The 21,695-nt window shown below is 38.5% G+C and overlaps 1 protein-coding gene across 1 annotated transcript in view; it reads right to left on the bottom strand.

The window, feature by feature from the left end:
* Window positions 1-260: 260 nt before the first annotated feature.
* The window catches only part of LOC311298602 (sacsin-like), a gene marked incomplete at its 3' end in the record, with an annotated part of 38,184 nt that continues 16,749 nt past the window's right edge, over window positions 261-21,695 (bottom strand). The window contains exons 6-8 of the mRNA XM_084421678.1: window positions 11,400-12,828; window positions 11,226-11,314; window positions 261-11,125 (exon numbers count right to left, since the gene is read on the bottom strand). Coding sequence (XP_084277804.1) covers window positions 261-11,125; window positions 11,226-11,314; window positions 11,400-12,828 — 12,383 coding nt within the window. The remainder of the gene's footprint in view (window positions 11,126-11,225; window positions 11,315-11,399; window positions 12,829-21,695) is intronic.

Raw genomic sequence — 21,695 nt, forward strand, 5'->3', positions numbered from 1 at the left:
TTTTTTTTTTTTAACTGCAGGCTTGATGAGCATAAGAGACTTCTTTCAAAAACATTAAAAATAGTAATGTTTCCAAACTTTTGACTGGTACTATATATATATATATATATATATATATATATATATATATATATATATATATATATATATATATATATATATATATATATATATATATATATATATATATTTTTTTTTATTGAAGAGTGCCATGAGTGTATATTTAAGTTCAGTAATTTCACTTAATTTCACAAGCTACTTCAAGAAATGTATTCCCCTATTTTTTCCAAAAGCTTTGTTGCAATATCCAGTGCACTTCTAGCATTATCGAAGCTGAACTGCTTGTTTGGAATGTGAGGAAATGGGTGATAGTTCGGATACTGAGTTTTTTTGCCATCAACACCAAGTTCAGTCAGTTGCCTCACAGTGTTTGGTAAAGAAGTCAACTGTGGGCTGTAATTGGACACCTGCTGAGCAAGGCTAGTTATTGAGCAGTTGTTTGGATGCTCTCCACTTCTCCTGTACATTGCTGCTATCAGGGCTTTTTCCACAGCCTGATGCACCTTAAACAGACACCACTCTGAGCAATCTCCTCCAGTGTCATTGTGAGCTGCGCTGATGTCACATTGAGCCTGTTCATACCAGCGTTTTGCCTCTCCTCTGTTTGGCCTTGGTGTTTCTCTGTGGTATGACCAAAAGTTATAGTGGCTTCTAGAGTAGTTCTGATAGAACCTCTCGCGTCCCCTCCTGTGTCTTCGTGCCTCTGTGTTCCACGTGTCATAGAAATCCCGAAAGTCTCTCCAGGTTGAGGATGTGCTAAGTACAGTGTTCCCTTGTTGTAGTTCCTCAATTCTGTTTTGCAGGTATTTAAAAGCCTCACTGGCAAGTTCTTCATTGCCTGGATTTTTGTCTGGATGCCAACGGAGGTAGAGACGTTTGAGGGCTTTTTGTCTGTCCTCACTTGACATATTCCAGATTTCATTTAAGCTTTGGTAAATTATTATTTTGATCTCTTCAAATGTCCCTGGAAAGTCTATGTTGGGTGGAGGCCTGGATGCCAAAAGAAGTTCTATATCTGTACAAGTGGACCCTGTTGACACAGTTGGCTTCTTTTCTCGTTTAAATTGGTAAAGGTCAAGAGTGCTTACTTCAATAATGTCAGCACTGCCAACTTGTAGTTTATATCTGGCAGGAAATTGTCTCATTTGTCCCATTGAATTATCTAGTCGGTTGATAACAATGGCATAGAAATATTCACCGGATTCGTCCTTGCTGAAGCCAACATACTCTCCACTTTCAAAGTTGTTGAGGAAGTTCATATCAAGGCAGTCATGCCATTCTTCAGGTATGAGACATCCAGGTTTCGGTAAGGCATTGTGTCCTTCCTCGTGGCCACTGTTATGGATGTCATGCTTTGCCAAGGTTTTCTCAACATCCTCCATGTTATCACACAACAGAAGCTGCCCAAGGACTAGAAGGCTTGAGGCGGTCAGACAGTTCTTAAGAAGAGCATTGATTTCTTTAGTAAGACACATATTAACTTCATTTACTACTTTGTGGGCCATGTCATCATTGTGTTTCAAGTAGAAACTGCATCCTTCTTTCTTTCTTTTTACATAAACATCTGTTTCAACCTTACTACCTTCAAGTGGCTCATGATTTAACAGAAGTTCAGTTTGAAGAGTTTTGCAACAGATAATCTGAATCTTAGAAAAGATTTCTTCACACTTTCCTGCAGCTTCAGACTGTGAAACCCCACCTTTGCTGTCTTCTCTGATGAGGCAGACTAGACCATGAAGAAATGCAGCAGAAGACAAGTGTTTTTCAAACCAGCCACTAAATTCACATTCCCCTTCATCACAATATTGGACACTTTCTCCCTTTAGATTTTCAGAAAGTACATCCGAGAGAAATGTGGGGCGAACTTGCTGTGGAAGGAACTGCAACAATGTTTGATGTTCATAGTGATCATTTCCAAGATGACAGTAGTTTAGTTTTTCCAGCAATTTCAGCTTGGTTTCCAAAGGACCCTCAAGTCTTGCAGGCTGGAAGACTGTGTCGTTGAAAAACAAAGTGATGGATTCATAGAGTCTTCCATCTGTTGATGGAAGATAAAATAGGTCATTTTGGAAAGAGGTTTTGTTCTGTTCCTCTTTCAGCAGGCAAAACATCTGTTGTACAGCACGCTTCACAGTTATCTGCTGGTTTGCCTGAAGGCTTTCTTTGTCAGAACTATCAAAATAGATTTCTTGAAGAACATTGATATGTTGATTGATGGTGGGCCTCTCACTTACACCAATCTTCCTGAAGAAGTCTTCACATTTTACATACTTTGAGGGAATGCAGTACAAATAAGGCCTAAACTCAAGATCATCATGTAGCACAAGTGCTGTCTGTTTGGCCTTTACAAGTTTTCTCCCGTTTTCCACCAAGATAATGGGGAAGTCTGAGAACAGAGAGGCATCAAAATTTATTGACTGCAGGTATGCGTACAATTTGTTAAATACTGTTTCTCTTGTTTCCAGAAATCTGTCACTGTGGCACTGAGACGTACAGATGTTTTTCAGATTAGCAGCTATTTGTCCAAGGGGTGGAGTCTCCAAGGCTCCGACATCCTTCATTTTCTTTATGTGATGTGAAGAGCAGAGTTCTGAAGGTAGGATTGGCATAGATGTCCATATCAGATAATGGTGATCACTGTCTTTGTCAATAAGTGATCCACTGATTGCAACAACTTCCCTCTCTTGAGCAAAGGCCTTGTGATAATCACAAAGTTTTTGCTGAATTTTCACTGGAAATATGAATTTAATGTTAGCAACTCTGTTCAGTAATTTTGATTTTTTGTCATTACTCTTTGACAAAACAGTCCTAAACAGGAGATTTGATCTTTTCTTAAGAACATATAGTGGACTGTTGCCTCTAGTTTCAGATTCAATTTGTTTTGCAAACTGAATGATTTCCTCATCAGACACTTCATGTTTCAATCCAAGGTCCTTTAAGAGACGATGTGCTTTAGTTTGTTTACCTTGGAAATTGTCCCAAAACTTTTCTGGCACAAATCTCTCTTTTGGAAGCATTACTCTGTAAAGGGATACACTGTCATCATAGAAGTATGAAGCCACCTGAAGAGAGCCATGGATGTCTCGAATAAATCTGACGTCTTCTAATGCAGAGACAATCTTTGGGTCCACTGGTCTAAATTTCATTAAAAACCGCATTAAATCAAGAAGCGTGGCCTCTGTCATCATGTGCACAGAAGGAAGAATAAACTGTACACAGAACTCCAAGTCATCTAGAATCTTAATGTTTAGATGTTCTGCTAATTCTTGGTTCACCCAGGTGTACTTGAGGAAAATACTGTCACATCCTTCAACCTGATACAAGCTCTGAAAATCATTGTAATGCACAGAATTCAGGATAAATGTCATTCTGTGTAAATCAATCCTTTCTCGTTTTCCAGTTATTGACTCAAACAGGGGCAAGGACTTGAGCACTTTCACATGTTGACTCTTGTTATTGGAATCTTTGATCCCATGTTGTAAGAAGCATTGAAGATCTACACATTCCTCTTTAGACAGCGACTCAAACTGTGAATGAGGTACATCATTAACCTGCCCCAAAACAGCACTGCTGTCTCCTGTTTGCAGGAGTTCTGAATTCATATACATGTGACAAAACTGTCTGAGATCACTGAAAAAGCTGGAGTCTAATTTCATGAACCCCAGTTTTATGAGAATGGACGCTATTTTTTCATTTGGATACTGAATAACTTTTGATATATTCCCCATTGTTTGTAAGAAATGTGCGTTATTTTGACTAGTGCAGATTACTGGTAAGATAGGGCTGTTTTCAAAGTCCTTCTTTATGTCACTGAAGACATTTAGTTGTTCATATTGGTGGCGTTTACCTTGATCATCAAAGAAGCTCCATAACGTTTTCAGCAAATTGATCGTCTCTGCCTCCGCTTTGTACAGCTGGCACCATTGATCAGGTAATGACTGACTGAGCAGTTGATCAAGTTCTGGTTTCAAATACTTTGCTGCTATGTCAATTGTTAAGTCCTTAATAAACTTTCCTTTATGCAGAATTTGGAGATGAGGTGTATTGATTTCACTGTCTGCAAACATTTCCAGATGTCTTTGGAAAAGACAGCTAAATCTTGATATCAGCTTTGTGGATTTAGAGTCAAAGACTCTTAACATCTGATCTTCTGTGAGGAGAAGAGGCAGCCCATTGAGGTCATGGACATTTTTCTCATCAGCATTTGCCAAGCAGAAGCTCAGAAGTTTTGAACATCTTGTTTTGTCTTTGATCCATGTCTGGTTGATGGGCAAAGGCAAACCACCAGTTGTCTGGGAAGGATCATTCAACGATCTTTGCTTCAAGAAATTCATCAATGTTGAAGCGCTGATTTCTGTCACATTCACACCAGCTGATTTGAAGTTTGCTTTTATTTCATGCATTTTAAAAGTGTCTGGCACTAATTTCATCCCGGTGTCATCTAAAATTTCAAAAATGTCATCATTGACATTTGAAAAATATGGACAATCTGCTGAATGTTGTTTAGATGGACTGCACCAGGTAACTGTGTATTTTTGTTGTGAAAGGTGTGATGACTCAACAGACACAGCATGTACAGTAGGTATGACAGGAAGTTCACGTTGGCTGATTGATCTATAGACCTCATGGATCATCTCATGCCAGACTTTGTCTACGCCCGGAGAAATGCATGGAAAATAATGTATGGTGCTGGGAAAGTAATTAAGGCAAGAAGTCTCTAGCTGTGACTTTAGGGATACAAGAACTTTAGGCGTATCCTCCTTCATGACTGAACACAGATGTAACAGGAGGTCAGCATAGAGTGGTGAAATTATGTTTACTTTCAGTGACTGGTTCCACTCTGTCTTCAGACTATCGCCATCTTCTTTATACAAATCCCTTCTAGAAGAATCTACTTCAAAATGTGCATTCACATGGACTGGTAAACCAGTTTCTCCAGGTAAAGGCAAAGAGCAAAATGCCTTGCCAGTAAATGTGTGGTCAAATGAGCTTTTCAAACATGCAGCCAGAGCAGCTTGAGGAACTTTAAAATGCTTTTTTTTTTGCTCATAGTTTTGTTTTGAAAAGCCAAAGCACTCTGCAATCATCCAATGACTTTGTTTATTTCCAGATGAGATTTGCATGTCATAGATGGTTTTGCAGGGTTCAGCTGTTCCTGACATCTGGGTTTCTCGAATATGTCTGTGGAAGCTTTCCATGCTTACCATGCTCTTTTCTGTGTGTTTCTTTTCAATAAGGAAAGGAACTTTTTTCCGTTTTCCATCTTCACTAATCTCCAAGAACTGTATTTTTGTGATGTGTTTCAAGAAGAGAATCAGTCCTTCAGGATCTTCAGTCAAGGCAGAGTAAAGTTCCTTCATGTCATGGTCTGTGACGGTATGTTTAGATATTTCAGATTGTTCTGCCATTTCCTCTGTCCTGAGAGGGAGCCTGAACATGGTTCCAGAACTGAGTGCAAACATTTCTGGAAGAAAGGTATGATAAACATCCTTAAAAGATTTTTTTAATTCATCATCAATTGAAAACATGCAGCCTGGGGACTGTTTTGTTATGCCTTCCACATATTTTAGATTTGGATCAGAAATGCAGAGCCATTTGTCACCGGTCAGGATAGATGGACAATCTGTCAGATGATACACAGAATTGAAGCCAAGTCCATATTTTCCAGTTCTGCCTAAAGTACCATGTTTTCCTCCTTCCCCCAGCTGCTGAATACCCTGCAGATCATCATCAGAAAATGTTCTGTTGTTGTACACACAAAGAGCCGGGCCTTGAACCAGTTCCCATTCCTTTCCAAATATCTTTTCTGTCTTATGTTTTCTTTTGTCCCACACAAACTGGATTTCTGTTGCCTCTGCATCATCAGCATTTTGAATGAGCTCTTTCAGAATATCCTTTTTAGATGGATATGCATCAATTATATTTTTTATTCGGATAGGAAGTTTCTCACTTTGTCCAAACTCTTTGGCATGAAGGGAAAACTCACTGACTAAATGATTCTTCAGAGTATGGTGTCTTGTTGTTGTTACACCAAAATGACAGGCCACAGGCCGAGGTATCAGATCATGGGTGAGCTTGACACCAGCTGAGACAGGCATCCATGGGCTGTCATTAAATCTCAGCTCTTTTGAAGATGTCAACACTCCTCTCTCATCGGGCATGAGACAGTTTGTAGGCTTTTCGTCTTTGAATTTGTATAGCCCATTTATGAGTATTGTGACACACTTATCGAGGTCTGACGTGGAAAGAGGTTGAGATTTATTTAAATTCTCAATTTTATAAAGTGCAGCAACAAATTGCTCTTTTGTAAATTGTTTGTTGACACCAAGGCAGTCCCAGAGCCTCTCAAATTTAGAGAAGATTACTGGAAGCACATAGAGATATGGTTTCTCCTCAAATTGTTCACTTCTGGCCACTGACCTCACATATACAAATTGATCCTCAATGAAAATGAATGGAAATGATTTTGCATGCTCAATAATGGGATTGGGATCTTTCTGTTCAAACAAGTAATTTTTGAGATAATCATAGCAAGACTGGGCAATGTTGAAGAGAGACATCTTTTCAAATGTATCACAATGTTGGTGGGCTTTTAACAGCTGCTGAAGCACCGTCTCAACTGGTGGATTTGTCAGTACTCTCAATTTTTGGAGAACTGGATCATTATTGTGTATTTGAAGGTTTGAATGATCAACTGTGAATCCTGTCATGCTTACTAAATTGAGACAACTGTCACTGTAAACTTCACAGGGTTTTTTAAGAACGGTGGCGTTCTTGTTTTTCTGAACCAAAGGAACTAAGGCAGGAAGGAATGGTATTTGAGACAGTGTGTGCCAGTGCGGAGAATTCACATCTTCTGAGGAGTCTTTCATTGAATCCACAAGGCACTGAAGACGTTTACGATATTCAGATTTATCCTGTTGCCAAACACTGGATATCTTCCCTGCTCTTTCTATGATGTCCTCTAAAGGGAGGCGGTCACTCAGCATTCCCAGATCTGAAAGTCGTTGAAACCTTTTTGGAAAGAGAAAGTCCTTTTCTGTCCCTTCAAGAAAGTGTCCTTCCTTAAGTTCATACAAACAAGCCATTTTGCCAGAAGGATTCACAAGTCGCTTGATTAATTGAAGCTTCTTACAACTCTGTGTTGGAATACAAGGGTAACTTTTCAGTAGGTCATCAACAGCTGGATCATTCAAGTCAATGGCATTTAGCACAAGAGTATTTCTGCTGTGTGTGTCCACAGAACTCAAGTTCTCAAAAACAATGTTGTAAAACTCAGGCCAGTTGATTGTTCTCTGTTTGATCTCTGGCTCGAAGCCACAATCGATGAAACTCTGTCTTACCCATGATGGGAGAGAAACAACACTGGAATATGAAGCTCCCAAGCTCAAGAACACTTTCATGGCAATGTCTCCAATTACTCCGCTCTCCTCAATTTTTGCATTCAGAAATCTCACATTGTCCATAGAACACCAATTATGTCCATTGCTGAAAAACTCCAGAGATTTGCCATTGGCATTCTTCACAACTGCTGAGTAGAAAGACTCAACCATGGGTAAAAACGCTTTGCTTACTTTCTCTGTGTTAGGCCAGAATGTATGGAAGGAATAGTTCTGGATATGTCCATTTTGGGCCATTGTTTTCAGCTCAAGCAGTGAAGTGATGTAAGCAGATGTTATGGCATCTTTCAGTAAAGCTTTGTTCCACTCAGACTTCACTCCTTTTTCCCATAGATTTTTCCTATTAGATGTGACTGCAAAAGTTCCATTGACATGGACTGGAAGACCTGTCTCAATTGAGAGAGGAAGAAAGCAAAAAGCCTGGCCTTCATGCTTCAGGCTTTCATCAGGAGACCATGAATTAGTTTTTGCCTCTTTATGCAAAGGTACAGCTATACCTCCAATTGGAAATGAAAAAACATGTTCTTGTTCAGTTCTTCCCTGGAACATTTGCAAAGAATCATGCATCCCAAAACATGAGTACAAAAGCCAGTACTGAGTGAGGGATTTATCTGAGTTCTCCTGAACTATTTTAACAATGTGTGCTTTGGTGACGTCAATAATGTTGTGGCATTTGATATCACTATTTCTGAAGGTTTTCTCGATCTCTTGGAGACGTGTGTCATTTGAGACAGCAAATGAATTTATGACTTCTCTGTATACTTTGAGAGGAGTCTGAATCTGACCATTCCATGGAGGAGTCGATGCGTTTTCAGGGACAATTTGAAGGGACATAGATGTAATGCTCTTCAGAAATAGTAGGTGTGTTTGTGAATTGTCAGTCAAATGATTTTTAAAACTCCTAATTCGCTCCTCATCATATACCTTTGAACTGATCTCTGACTTGTTGGCCTCCTCCTGAGTGCGAAATGGTAATTTAATCAAGGTGCCATTGTAAGCTTTCTTGCTGTTTTGCACTGACAAATCACAATCAAAAATTCCTTCATAAGATTTTAACTGTCCAGGAAACCATTTGAACAGTTGTTCCTGAAATGGGTCAAGTTTAATTCCTGGGTTTCCATTGCTGAGAATGTGCTTTTCCAAATGGGTGACATTTGGATCAAGAATGAGAAGGGTTTTCCCACTCAAAATCGAGGGAATATCACTCACATGGTAAACAGTATTAAATCCAAGCCCAAACTTTCCAATCATCTCGACTTTTTTTTCCTTTGATGCTGATCCCACTTTGACAATGTTTCCCCAGTCTTCAGGTGAAAAAAGCTCATTGTTGAAGATCCAAAGGCATGGTCCATTGCAGAGAGCCATTCCATGATCAAAGAGTGTTTCCGGGGGCTCTTTGTGTTTTCTGAAGTCAAGGAGGAATTTACATGTGGTTGCCCCAGCATCCTCAGCATTTTGTAGGAGTTCTTTGAAAATGTCACTTTCTTCATCATACTCTTTCAGAATGTTTTTAATTCTTTGAGTAATTGGTTCAAATTGCCCACACTGTTCTATACCAAAGGACTCTTGCTCTGCTTGTATGAGCTGTGGTTTTAAGATGTGAGTACTTAAGAATGGGACTTTCAACCATTTTGCAGTGATGGGTAGAACTTCTTCATGAATGACATAGAACTCCTCATTGTCTTGTTTCAGGTCATCAAGTCCTTCGGCACTGATGTCACAGAAGACTGTTTTGGACAAAGACTGCAGAGTAAAGTTTTGATTTTGTGCCATGACAGGCACAGGGGTACTGTCCTTTAAAAGCTTCTCATTCTTTCGCATCCAGTCAAGAATGGCAATTGACACTTTAAGTTCTGTCAAGTCTCCATGAGGAGGATACCTGCAGTCAATTCTTTGTTTTATGTCATGGAGTATGTCTTCAATCTCTTCATCGGACAGAGTTTTCTTCACCCCAAATTTTGTTAGCAGGTTTTCATATTGCAAAAACTCTTCAGGCACTTTTTTGATGTAGGGGCTTAGATCCAATTCAGGTGGATAGGCTAAAACTATATCTCCTGGACAGACAAACTCACTTTTATTCCATATCCAGGGGATGCTTTTTGTGTCCATTAAATCTGTGAAATTTCTCATGTTGTCTTGCATGAATTTGTAAATACTGTGCAGCTCGGTTTTAAACTGAAAATCTGAATTTGGGTTGACCATTGATCTCAGCGCAGAGAGATTCTCCAAGACTTTTTCAACAGGAGGGGGCTCATGAAGTCCAAGATTTCTGCAGACATGTCCTGTTAGCACAAAGACAAGTGGCATAACATATCCAACAATTGAAGAATACTTTGAATCCGTTACTTCAGTCGGCTTATACAGACCTCTCTTAAGATTTCTACAAATGCTTCCATTCAAGAACTTTGGATTTTCACAGGGCACCCACTGCCTTTGCTTCAGCTCTTCTATCTGCGCCTTGGTGAATTTTGAAAGGAAATCATTCTCATTCAGGACTCGAACAAGAGTATGTGCTTTTTTATATGCCTTATCTGGTGAGTGGACACAAAGCTTTTCAATATGATTTATGACTTGGAGTATATTTTCTGTAGATATTTCTTTTTGCTCTGTCTTTAGGCCAAGGCTTTTTAAACTTTGAAGCATTTCCTGGGTGTTTGCAAAAGAAGGTGGGGGAAATAATTCTGCCTCGAAAAGATCCTGAAATGTCCTGTTTCTTGGATCAAAAACATCTGAGACTTGTTTGTGTTCTCCATTAGTTGTCTCAATAAATTTGAGATTTTTAGTTTTCGTGAGCAGCTGCTCACTTTGTGTGAGTAGAAGGCTACCATTATTCAATATCCAGGTCATTACTGTCTGTTCCTCCCCTTTTTGGAAAGAGGCTGCCTCAATGCAGTCAACCAAACAAATAGCCACCTTAGCTGCATCTAAGAGTTCAATACTCAGAAGAGTCAAAAGTCTGCGATCAGCTTCATTTGCACACTTTACAATGGTCTCAGGCATTGGCAGATCATTTGGAATGGCTGGTTTGGTGGTTGAAACAACTGCTTGCTTTGACTGAACTGCAACATATTTCCCAGACATCATTCTGAAGATTGGCAACATGGAAAGCAAGTTCTTTTCAGCATTTGAGAGAGAATCCAAAGAAGAGAGGTAACCTTTCAACTCCTCTTTTTCCTGTGATGAAGCAGAGGCAATGCCTTTGATGACCTGATCTCTGTGTGAGTTCACAAAGACTTGTAGAACACTTCTTGGTGAAGCAGGAAGAACATACCTCTCAATGTCATGATGTCTAAGACACTCATCTCTTTTTATGACTGTACACCCCACCATTCCTAACACTTTCTGAACATGATCTGACAAGCTAGACGCTGTGCTACTCTGAAAAATCAAAGTTGTGTTACTCTGCAACCTTGCTAACAGTACAGAATTGCCTGAACTCTGCAGTGGCTCCAGTGGTATTAAAGGCATGTCAATAAAGTGATTTAACTGGTTCCATTCAGTGCTAAGAAACTTCCAGAATTCAGCCAGCCAGCTCTTTGGTGGATGATGATCTTCTGCTGTTTTCCATGTCACATGACCTTGGGTCACCTTCCAGTCCATGGGTAAGTGCTTCTTGGTGAGTGCAACAACATGATTTGCATCCAATTCGATTATGTTGTATGTGCCTGAAAAAAATAGTGAGACCAGTTTCACAAACATTTATGATGTTAATTTCATATTATCATAATCATAATCATAATCATATACAGTAAACAGATTTCTTACTCATTGTTGCTAGTTTCCTTAGCTGCATAGTACAAACATGGCTCAGATTGTTGGGTAAAAATCTTTCTTTACAAAATGGCAGCAATGTTCTAAACAAAGAAAAAATAGATCATTAATACTTTGAAAACACAATATAAACACGCTAAACAATTAAAGTAGGAAAGAGAACTTTACCGTGAAAACTTCTCATTGTCGATCAAAACAGTGTTCTGCACTTCATTGCTAAATGAAGTAAAGGTTCCATCACTGAGAGGCAGAAGCTTAAGACCTTGTAGCTCTGTGTACTTCTCATCACTGAGAGCAAATTCGAGAAGAGAGTATTTGTCATCTTTACTGAGGTTTTCCTCCTCACATCTGTGAAGGACATCTCTAACATAAGATGGAGTCACCCATGTCAAGGTATCACTTTCAGGGAAGATTTCTTGAACATCATTCAAAACATGTTCTGGGACTGTGAGCAGATTCTCTCCTTCAGCAATCAATAATCTTGATATCGCAGACATTGTGTCACTACATATATTGTTGACTGGAAAAACTGCATCTGAGGGAGACACCCAGATTTTCTCATCTTTGGCAAGGTGAAAGATCTCGTATTCAATTAGACCCTTCAGAGTGTCTATTGCAACTTCATGCCATCTGTCTTTATGTACAGTCTTGGATAGGTCAGGCCAAAGATTGTACACAGTGGCAGCAGGCAGGGTCGAGTTTCTGGATAACTGAATGGCATCCAGGATCATCCTAATATATACATGAGGAAGGATCTCTTTTATAAGTAGCTCATTCCACTTTGCAGACTCATCATTCTTCTGATCCTCCTCTTGCCACTTAATGAACCTCCGATTATCTGTCAGGCCAAAGCAAGCATTGATGTGAATGGGAAGCCCAGTTTTGTTTGAGTCATTATTTGGAAGTGGCAGAAAGCAACTTAGTCGCCCATTGCAAAGTGATCTGTCTTCATCTATTTGAAAAGCTGCATCAACTTGAGGGTAGAAGCTCAGCTTACTGGCTAGAAAGTCAATCTCTGGTTTATATCCTTGTTTCAGAAGGCAAGGTGTCACAAGCCACTGGGACTTTGTTTCTTCCACTTGATGGGAATTGTGTGATACCGTTTTGAAACAAGTGTTTCTGTGAAACGATTCCTGCTTGACATGAGAAAGGTCAGTGTCAAATTTATTTGACACTGAAACTTGTAGCCTATTGTTGCAGAAGCCATTGGTGTCAATATGCAGCAAAGTAATGGATGACACATTTCTCAGGAAAAGAAGACTGATGTCTGCATCAGCAATGAAACTGTCAAAAAGCTGTGTAACTTTTGTGGAGTCATACAAGTTATCGGAGATCTCAGAAGCCTCATTACGCAGAGGGAAGCGGAAAAGCGTTCCTTTGAAGTATTGCTCCTCACTGATGACCTTCTCCCAGGAACAACTGTTGACTTGACTGACTACATTTTGAAAGGGCTGGAACTGATCTTTCAAGTTCAAAAGGCTCTCTCTGTCCTCTTCGTCATCTAAAGACCATCGATAGCCTTCTTCATCATCTCCAAACACCTTCTTTTGTGGGTCAAAAATGGCCAGGTGTTCAGAACTGAATACACATGGCAAGTCTGTAAATAAACAATAATAATAATTATAAATATTGTTAGCGTCGCCAGTGTTGTGCCAATTTAAATGTCAGAATCCGACACCACAAGTACCCTGAGGGGCAGTTATTTCTAAAAACTGATGCTGCAGCAGATTAGGGGTGTCATTTATAAAACTGTGTGTAGGATCCTTACTAAAAGTGTATGTGGTCCCGAAAGCCAAAAATGGCATACCAAAAAAATATTTAGACTTATAAAACTCCCTTTATAAAGCCCAGTGTTTAATGGTACAAGACATTAGGAAAATGTGAGATACGGATGTGCCGTCACATTCCATTGCTAAAAATTATTGAATCTTTTCCACTGACCAAATAGTATTTTTAATTGCTTTATATATTTAATGCAAACAAATAGGCCTTATTCTGCATTATTGATTATTAAGTGCACAAAAATATTTTCTCAGACCATAAGTTCTGCTATTATCATGCGCTTTGCAATCCTCGCTGTAGTTAACACATTAAAAACACAGCATGCCACAGGAAAAGTGTTCAAAAGCATTGCATCCCATACAAATATTTATTAGAATATAAAAAAAAAAATTGAACTTCTCGTTAATGATTTCATGTAATTTAAGTTCTTAACTCCATTAAAGGTGAACTAAGTAACTTTTTTTACCTTAACTGAACAGCTTCGGAGTCATTGGAATGGTTATATTACTTATTTCGGGTTGAATGGTGGTCGTTTCACACCCCCCTGGTGCCCGTGAGCGGAAAATACGCACTTGCAACTTTGGGGCGGCGGGCCGCCAGCCGCCGCGTCAGGAAGTATCGCGTGATATCAGGTCTCGCGATGTAAACAATTGCTTTACGGCCAAAAGAAATCTGCTAAAATGCTGTCATTATTGCACTCCCTCATGCTGTTCGAACCCGAATGAAGAAGACGTTTTAAAGAATGTCCCATCTGCTTTGATGTCATTGATCTACTAGCCTCTGGTGTCTGAGAATAGCCAACGAGTTTTTACAACAGTGTTGTCAAATATCTATTCCGAAGCTGTGGGGGAGCTCTAGAGAGAAACCTGCGAGCAAAAAGCGAGAATACAGCGAAGAAATCCCGAAGTTACTGAATGCAGCTTTAATAAGAATGGCATATTTAATCTAAATGAGCTTATCAGATGTAAAACATAGTTCAAATCATTTTTTATTTATTTAAACTGTTATTGTGAACATGCACTGTATTTATGATTAGGACTCATAATGAGGATTTAAAGTGTTTTTCCTTCATCTGCCGTCAGTCTCTCAGCTCACCATCGGTGTCTCCAAAATGTGCGTACGCATGGCTGAGAGTTTACTTACAGGTACACTTTTGACACTTTTCCACTGCATGGTACGGTACGGTACAGCTCACTTCTGCTTGCTTTAAATGGTACCTGGTCTGTTGAGGTTCCAAGCGTACCGTACCGATACTAAAATGTGAAGTGAAAACATTGCAGATCACCGATTGGTCAGACAGAATCGTCACTACCAGCGTCATTGTATTTGCGACACAAGACACCAAACCTGCTAGATTTAAATAGCCAGTAACAGCCACTGCTGTAGCACCTATTTTTAAACTACTTGCTTGACTTTCTTGAAGAAAAAAAAAAATTCAAAAAAAGAAATGGCTGAATCGTGGTCAGTGGACGAAGTGCAGACGTTCCTCTCGTTGGTTGCCGCAACAATAACGATCAGTCTGTAATTCCACCCACTTTGAAGCAGTACTAACTGCAGTGGAAAAGCAAACCAAGCTAAAGCGAACAGAGCCGTGCTGAGCCGAGTTGTACCACGCAGTGGAAAAGCAAAGCGAGCCGAACCGTGCTGCACTGAGCCGAACCGTGCCGCACCGAGCCGTACCATGCAGTGGAAAAGCGCCATTACATTCTCCCATCAAGTTTTTTAATAGATCACAACTTTTGCGTGGGAAGTGGCATACGCACATTTCCAGCCCCGTTTTGTGCATATGCCATGTTTATAAATGAGACCCCAGGTCAGTCAATGACGTCATTAGTAAACAATTAACTGAGTGCTGATAGCCTATAATTAAGGATGCACCAATTATTAAAATGTTGCCCAATACAACAAGTCAATATTAATTCTTTCCCCGCCATTGACAGAATTTTCTGGCTTTTTGTTTTTTCACTGTTATACGGTAGGGGGCGTTATGACAGATCTCAACTAGTAGATCATAACACTGGAAAAAAAGGAGCAAAAACACACAATAAAAGCTTTGTGTAATGATTCCTGTCTTGTGTTTCCCTTGTCTTGTGTGGACTTATTTCCCGTCATGCTTTGTAGTCCTTTGTAGTTTTTCTAGTTTATTAGTATCCCCAGGTGTTTCTGATTAACCACCCCCCCTTGTTATCTTGTTTAGCTTGTTAGTCTCTGTATTTAAACCCTGTGTCTTGTTTCAGTGTTGGTGGGTTCATGATGTTGTGCCGTTCCCTATGTCTGAGTTTTTGAGTCTGTCTAGTCTTTAGTTTATTTAATAAAAGTACTACTGCTGCATTTGGATCCTGCTTCCTACTATGTTCCAGCCTGCCACGTTACACATTGCATGTGCATGTTGTATTCTTTGAAAACAAAATAATTTAGATTTTTTTTTTTTTTTTTATGAAACTCACCCACATTCAAGTGATGATAAAAAAAAATGAACAAAGCTAGAATAAAACTTTTTTAAAGATGAGACTCTGTTCTTTCTTTTGATATAGAGTATTGAATGTTCAAATATTCATGACAAAGTGTTCTGGGCACCATGAACTTTTTGTAAAAAATAAAAAAATAAAAAACGCTGGCGGTGGGTGGTCATAAATGACATACTCAAAATAAAAAGGTTGCTGCTCACAAGTCATTCTGAATAGACACACAACTAACATATATTTAGAAAGCCAACACTTGAGACTTTACCGTTCAAGACTCAGAATTACTCCGACTGTTATTAATAACATAGAGATATAATGTTAAATGTTAGCAATATTTATTTTAAATGTATAAAAAAAAAATGATGTGGCTGTAGTGTAGTAACTTAGAAACACAATGAAGCTGAAGCCACAAGTTTACTTGAGTACTTAATTTAAACTAAATAACTTTTTTACAACAAAAAAAAAGTTTGAAACAATCTGGGGTGGAGGGTTAGCTGTCATTACTAAAGAAAGCTTTGGAGCACGCTGTCAAATGCTGCCCTCCACTAACCCCACAAGTTTTGAAGTTCAGCTATTATTGCTTGACTGGTCTCAACCTATTGTCATAGCTCTAATATATAGACCTCCTCATCTGACGAAAAACTTTATTGAAGAATTCTCTGAGTTTGTAGGGGATCTAATTATTGCACATGATCGGATCCTACTCTTGGGAGATTTTAATGTTCATGTATGCTGTGCTTCGAAACATTTAGCGGCGGACTTTTTGAATATAATTGACTCTTTTAATTTGATACAATGGGTTAAAAAACCTACACACAATCAAGGCCACACGCTGGACTTAATACTATCTTTTGGTCTGTCTATAATTGATACTGAAGTGATTGAATCTCCGATTTCTGATCATTTTCCAATCATGTTTAAAATGTCTCTCCCCGCAATCCCTTGCAGAACTGTCTCTGACACTAAACAGGTCCGTGTGTACTCACCTCGATTCTGCGAGGCTTTTACTGAACGCTACAATGGAAATATTTTCTCTTTGTCCCATGAGTCTTTATTATCTGATTTAGATGTTGAGCAGCATCTTGAATCTATAAACACTGTATGGTTGGAAACACTGAACGATGTTGCACCTTATCGGTCTCTAAAGCCGAAGCGTAAATCAGAGCCTTGGATAGATCATGACATTCGCGCCTTGAGACAATCATGTAGGAAAGCAGAAAGGAAATGGAAGAAGGACAAACTGCACATATCTTTTAATATACTTAAAAACTGTTTGTTGATATACCAGAACGCTGTTAAGAAAGCCAAGTCTCTCTATTTTTCTAACTTGATTGAAAAACACCATCAAACTCCTAGAGTTCTCTTTTCGGTTATAGACTCAGTACTTAATCCCTCTGTACAGATTTTTAACAATGCGACCAATGCATTATGCGAAGATTTTTTAAATTATTTTGGGACCAAAATTACCAATCTTAGAGCTCAAATACAAGTGACCAAGGGTGAAATGACATTGCTAAAGAGTCCTTTGGCCTCTTGGACTACTTTTAATTCCATCTCTCTGCAATCTCTTAAAGAAGTAATTACTAAGTTAAAAATCTCCCCTAGTCCCCATGACATTATACACCCCCGCTACTTAAAGCAATTAATTGATACTGTAGGATCAGGGCTTGTATCTCTACTTAATAACTGTCTGAAAGCAGGGGCTATCCCTGAGAGCTTAAAAATGGCCACAGTCACCCCTGTATTAAAGAAATCTACACTGGATCCTTCTATTTTAGCAAACTTTCGGCCTGTTTCTGTTCTACCTTTCATCTCTAAGGTGATGGAAAAAATTGTCTCTCTGCAACTACAATCGTTTTTAACTAACAATTACATCTATGAGACCTTCCAATCAGGTTTTAAAACACTGCATAGTACGGAAACAGCCCTTGTAAAAGTTCTAAATGACATTTTAATGGCTACTGACTCGGGAGATTCTGTCATGTTAGTTATGCTAGACCTGTCTTCAGCCTTTGACACCGTCGATCATGAAATTCTCATCTCTCGCTTGGAGTCCTATGTGGGGCTTGGAGGAATGGTCTTAAAGTGGTTCAAATCTTTTTTAACCAATAGAACTTTTTCAGTTAAAATAGGAAATTTTAATTCATCATCACGCAAGCTAACCTGTGGTGTACCGCAGGGGTCTGTTCTTGCACCTACTCTATTCTCTCTCTATCTGCTTCCCTTGGGATCTATCTTTAGGAAACATAATGTTTCTTTCCACTGCTACGCTGATGATATGCAAATCTATCTGCCTCTGACCTCCGAAAATGAGCATGCTCTTAGTTGTTTATCCGCGTGTCTGGACGACGTAAAATCATGGCTCTCAAAAAATTTCCTTTTTTTAAATTCAGATAAAACGGAAGTTATTGTCTTTAGCCCCTCCGAAACTAGTAGACAAAACTCTCAAAATTTGGAGTTCTCAAATCTGAGTATTTCATCCCAAGTGCGTAATCTGGGTGTGATGATCGATAATAGTCTGAAATTTGACAGACAAATTGCCTCTGTAGTGGGCTCTAGCTTTTTCTATCTACGCTCTCTCTCTAAAATTAAATCTTTTCTCTCTAACGCCTCTTTAGAGGTCGCTGTCCATGCCTTCATAACATCGAGGCTGGACTACTGCAACTCTCTATATTATGGTGTTGCTAAGACTCAAATTTCACGCCTACAAGTCGTTCAAAATGCAGCAGCGAGATTCCTGAAGGGATGTAAAAAGTTTGAGCATGTTACACCCCTTCTGAGATCCCTACATTGGTTACCGGTTCAGCATAGAATTGAATATAAAATTCTATTACTGGTCTACAAATCACTAAATAATCTTGCACCATTATACCTGTCGGACCTACTTCACCTATATACCCCTAAGCGAGGGCTTAGATCGGAAAACAAATTCCTCCTTCAGATTCCCAGAACCCGCTTGAAAAACAGGGGCAATAGAGCGTTTGAAGTGGCGGGCCCCACGTTGTGGAACAAACTCCCAATCCAAATTAAAATGGCTTCCTCTTTATCTGAGTTTAAATCAGCTCTGAAAACTCATCTGTTTGATTCAGCTTTTAATATGTAATTAGATTTTTGTATTTATTGATTACAAGTGATCATTGATTGTTTTATTGTGTATTTGATCGTAATTATTGTACAGCACTTTGGTCGGTGACAGCCGGTAGTAAATGTGCTCTATAAATAAACGGAACTTGAACTTGAACTTGAACTTGTATTGTAAAAAGCACTATATAAATAAATGTGGCTTGACCTGATTTGACAAGTGTGGTCATGCTTCATGTCAAATCTGAGAATGTTATCTCTAAAACTATGAATTTTATGAAACATTTTCTAATACCATGTCATGTGTTTTTTTAGAGAAGGCAAAAAGTGCCCTCTGTAAGCTCCCTTGCAGTCTATGGTCTATGTCTGGTGTGGTGAACTGCTTTGTTGAGAACCTATTGTTCTCACTTGACAAACTGTTCTCACGTCTGCAGGGTATGAGACCTAATCTTCATTATTCTTCTATTATTATTCTTTTGTTTTTATTCTTTTTTGTTCCTTTATTCTGGCATTACCCGGCTTGGCCATCCACATCACTTTGAATCCAATATACATTTATCCACCTATTATAAAGTCTTTCTAGAAAACAAAACATTTTCTTATGAACTTATTTGAATTATTTAACAAAACACATTATTATTATTATTATTATTATTATCAGCATTAGAGCTACAACTAGCATCAAGCTACATAAGACAATTTATACGATTAATCATATGCTTTTACTCAAAACTCGCTTAAAACCACCAATAACCACTAATGTGTGTTTTGGTCATATTATGTTGTTGAAATTGAAAATTATTTATAACCTTTTATTAGAATCGCTGCACCTGGGGCCTGTTTCAATAAGGAGGTTTAACCAACTCTTAGTTAAAACTTGAACTCTGTGTTGACTTACCCTGAGATGGGAAACTCTGAGTTTTCGGTTACAGAACAGCTGAAATGAGTTAGTTCAATCAACTCTGAGTTGACTGACTCTGAGTTTAGCGCGTGCACCACAACTATAAAAAGCCATTATCAATGGAGCACAGATATTATGAGTCACCATGGCAACAGCGCCAGACAAAAAGAGGAATTACTGTTATACAGTGTTGGGTGTAATTAATTACCAAGTAATCTAAATATTGTGATTTAATTAAAGGGATAACTCTTAATTCTTCTGTAATTTAAAATAAAATCTGAGGTAATTACATTAAATAGGCTACTGCATAGACTATAGAACAATTCTGTATAAAACAATAGTGGATTTAACATACATTTTTAAAAGGTATATTTTTTATATAACCTTCTCCCTCTACACACTTTGGTCAATTCAAGAATAGTTCATGCAATTGTATATTGTTTATTTGAAAGCATTAAAAGTGCAGTTTCTTGTCTCTCCTTGTATTGTTCAAGTGGTTGAGGTTGATATGGGATTTAGTAATTAGTAATAAGTAGACCAATACTTTCTAAAGATAGTAATTATTACATTAATCTAATTACATTGTTGAAAATAACATTAATAACTATTTTAGAGTAACTTACCCAACTGTTATAATATCAGAGGTGAAAGAACAGTGTTATTCAACCTAATTTTAATTTTCATGTGGAGCAATCCTGCAGGCATTAAAAGAACATGGCAGCAGCTGAAAATTAAATATAAAAACATAATTCAATCAGGTAAGGCTTGAGCATATCATGGGTGTAGGCTACCTGACTTTACAAACATGTGACATATTAAATAACTAAATAGCATCCAGTGTCTAGCAGTGCAGCAGCATTTACAGCTGAGGGAATTCCTGGAGGGACTTCAGAGCCAGTCCCGAAGATCCAAGGGCCTCATAAAATGTAAGAGGTTTACATATGTGTTATTTTTTAGATAGGCTATTATTTTACTTTGAGGTTGGGTTTTTTGTTGGTCCCAACAGATTCTGATGGTAATATCTGTCTTTTGGAGCCTCCTGTCCCAACAGAACCCCCGGCAGTTGTAAGTACCAGAAATTATGACAAAGAGTGTTATAAAGTGCAGTCGACCAAATGCTCATCTTCACAGGACGATGAGGATAAAGAGTTACTGCTGCCACAGAGAGGCCTACAGAGGTAATGTTAATATTATGTGTCTACACATCAAACAATCTACACATTCAGATTTTTTCAAATTTTTATGTGGATAATCTAAGTTTAAATCTAAGTATAAACGGGTATTCTTATCTCTCCCTCCCTCAGAGTGTGGAAGAACAGCTGGAGGACGGTCCATCACCTTCTGTTGCACAGATGAACACAGTTCAGTGATTTCCAGTAAATGCCACAGTTTAATTCTGTAGAATTTGTTTAGAACTGCATTATGTAACTCTAATCTACTACTGTGTTTTCAGTTGCCAGTTAAGGAGTTATATAGACTTCATCTTATAAAAAAAAATAGAAAAAAACTGCAGTAAAAATAGCAATATTTTATTTATTAATAAAAGATTAATTTTATTAATAAAAATGTACTGAAAGAATGAATGAGGTGTTTAAACACCACTTCCTCTTTAAAAAAGGGGAGGAGACCGATAGAAACTCTGGGTTTACCGAAGAAAACCTGCTCCCGACCAGGTTAGGTTCACAGAGTAAGTTACCATGGTAACTGACTCTGAGTATAAGTTACCTCTCTTTCTGAAACAGGCTTGACTTACTCTGCTTTCTCAGGTTTGACATACCTCCCATTCTGAAACAGAAAACTCAGAGTTTCCCTCATTTCAGGGTTAACATACTCAGAGTTTTCACTTAACCTCCTTTCTGAAACAGGCCCCTGCTTAGAATTTCATGTAATCCTTTATTGTTATGAAAATAAGCCAAATCGCATGAAAATCACATACAAATCATTTACTATCTTAATTGTGTGTTTATTAGCTTCATGTTTCAAGTGTAGAAGCATTTTTCTGTGTTTGTTGTGTACAGAATTGACTGTGGAAGTGTAATGGAAGTGTAAGTTTGTCATCGGGAGAGACAGGATGGGTTATGAACGCGTAATATGAGTGTCATATGTGCAGCAAATGATCATAATAGTGATCTGGGAAGAGAAAACACAGGCAGACGTTGCTTGAAGCAGCTAACGTTCATCAGATAGATATTGAAGCTGGAGTCTTAAATATTTCTAATGATGCTCAGTTTGTCC

Source organism: Rutilus rutilus (assembly GCF_951802725.1).
Source record: "Rutilus rutilus genome assembly, chromosome: 10".
Taxonomy (NCBI): Eukaryota; Metazoa; Chordata; class Actinopteri; order Cypriniformes; family Leuciscidae; genus Rutilus; species Rutilus rutilus.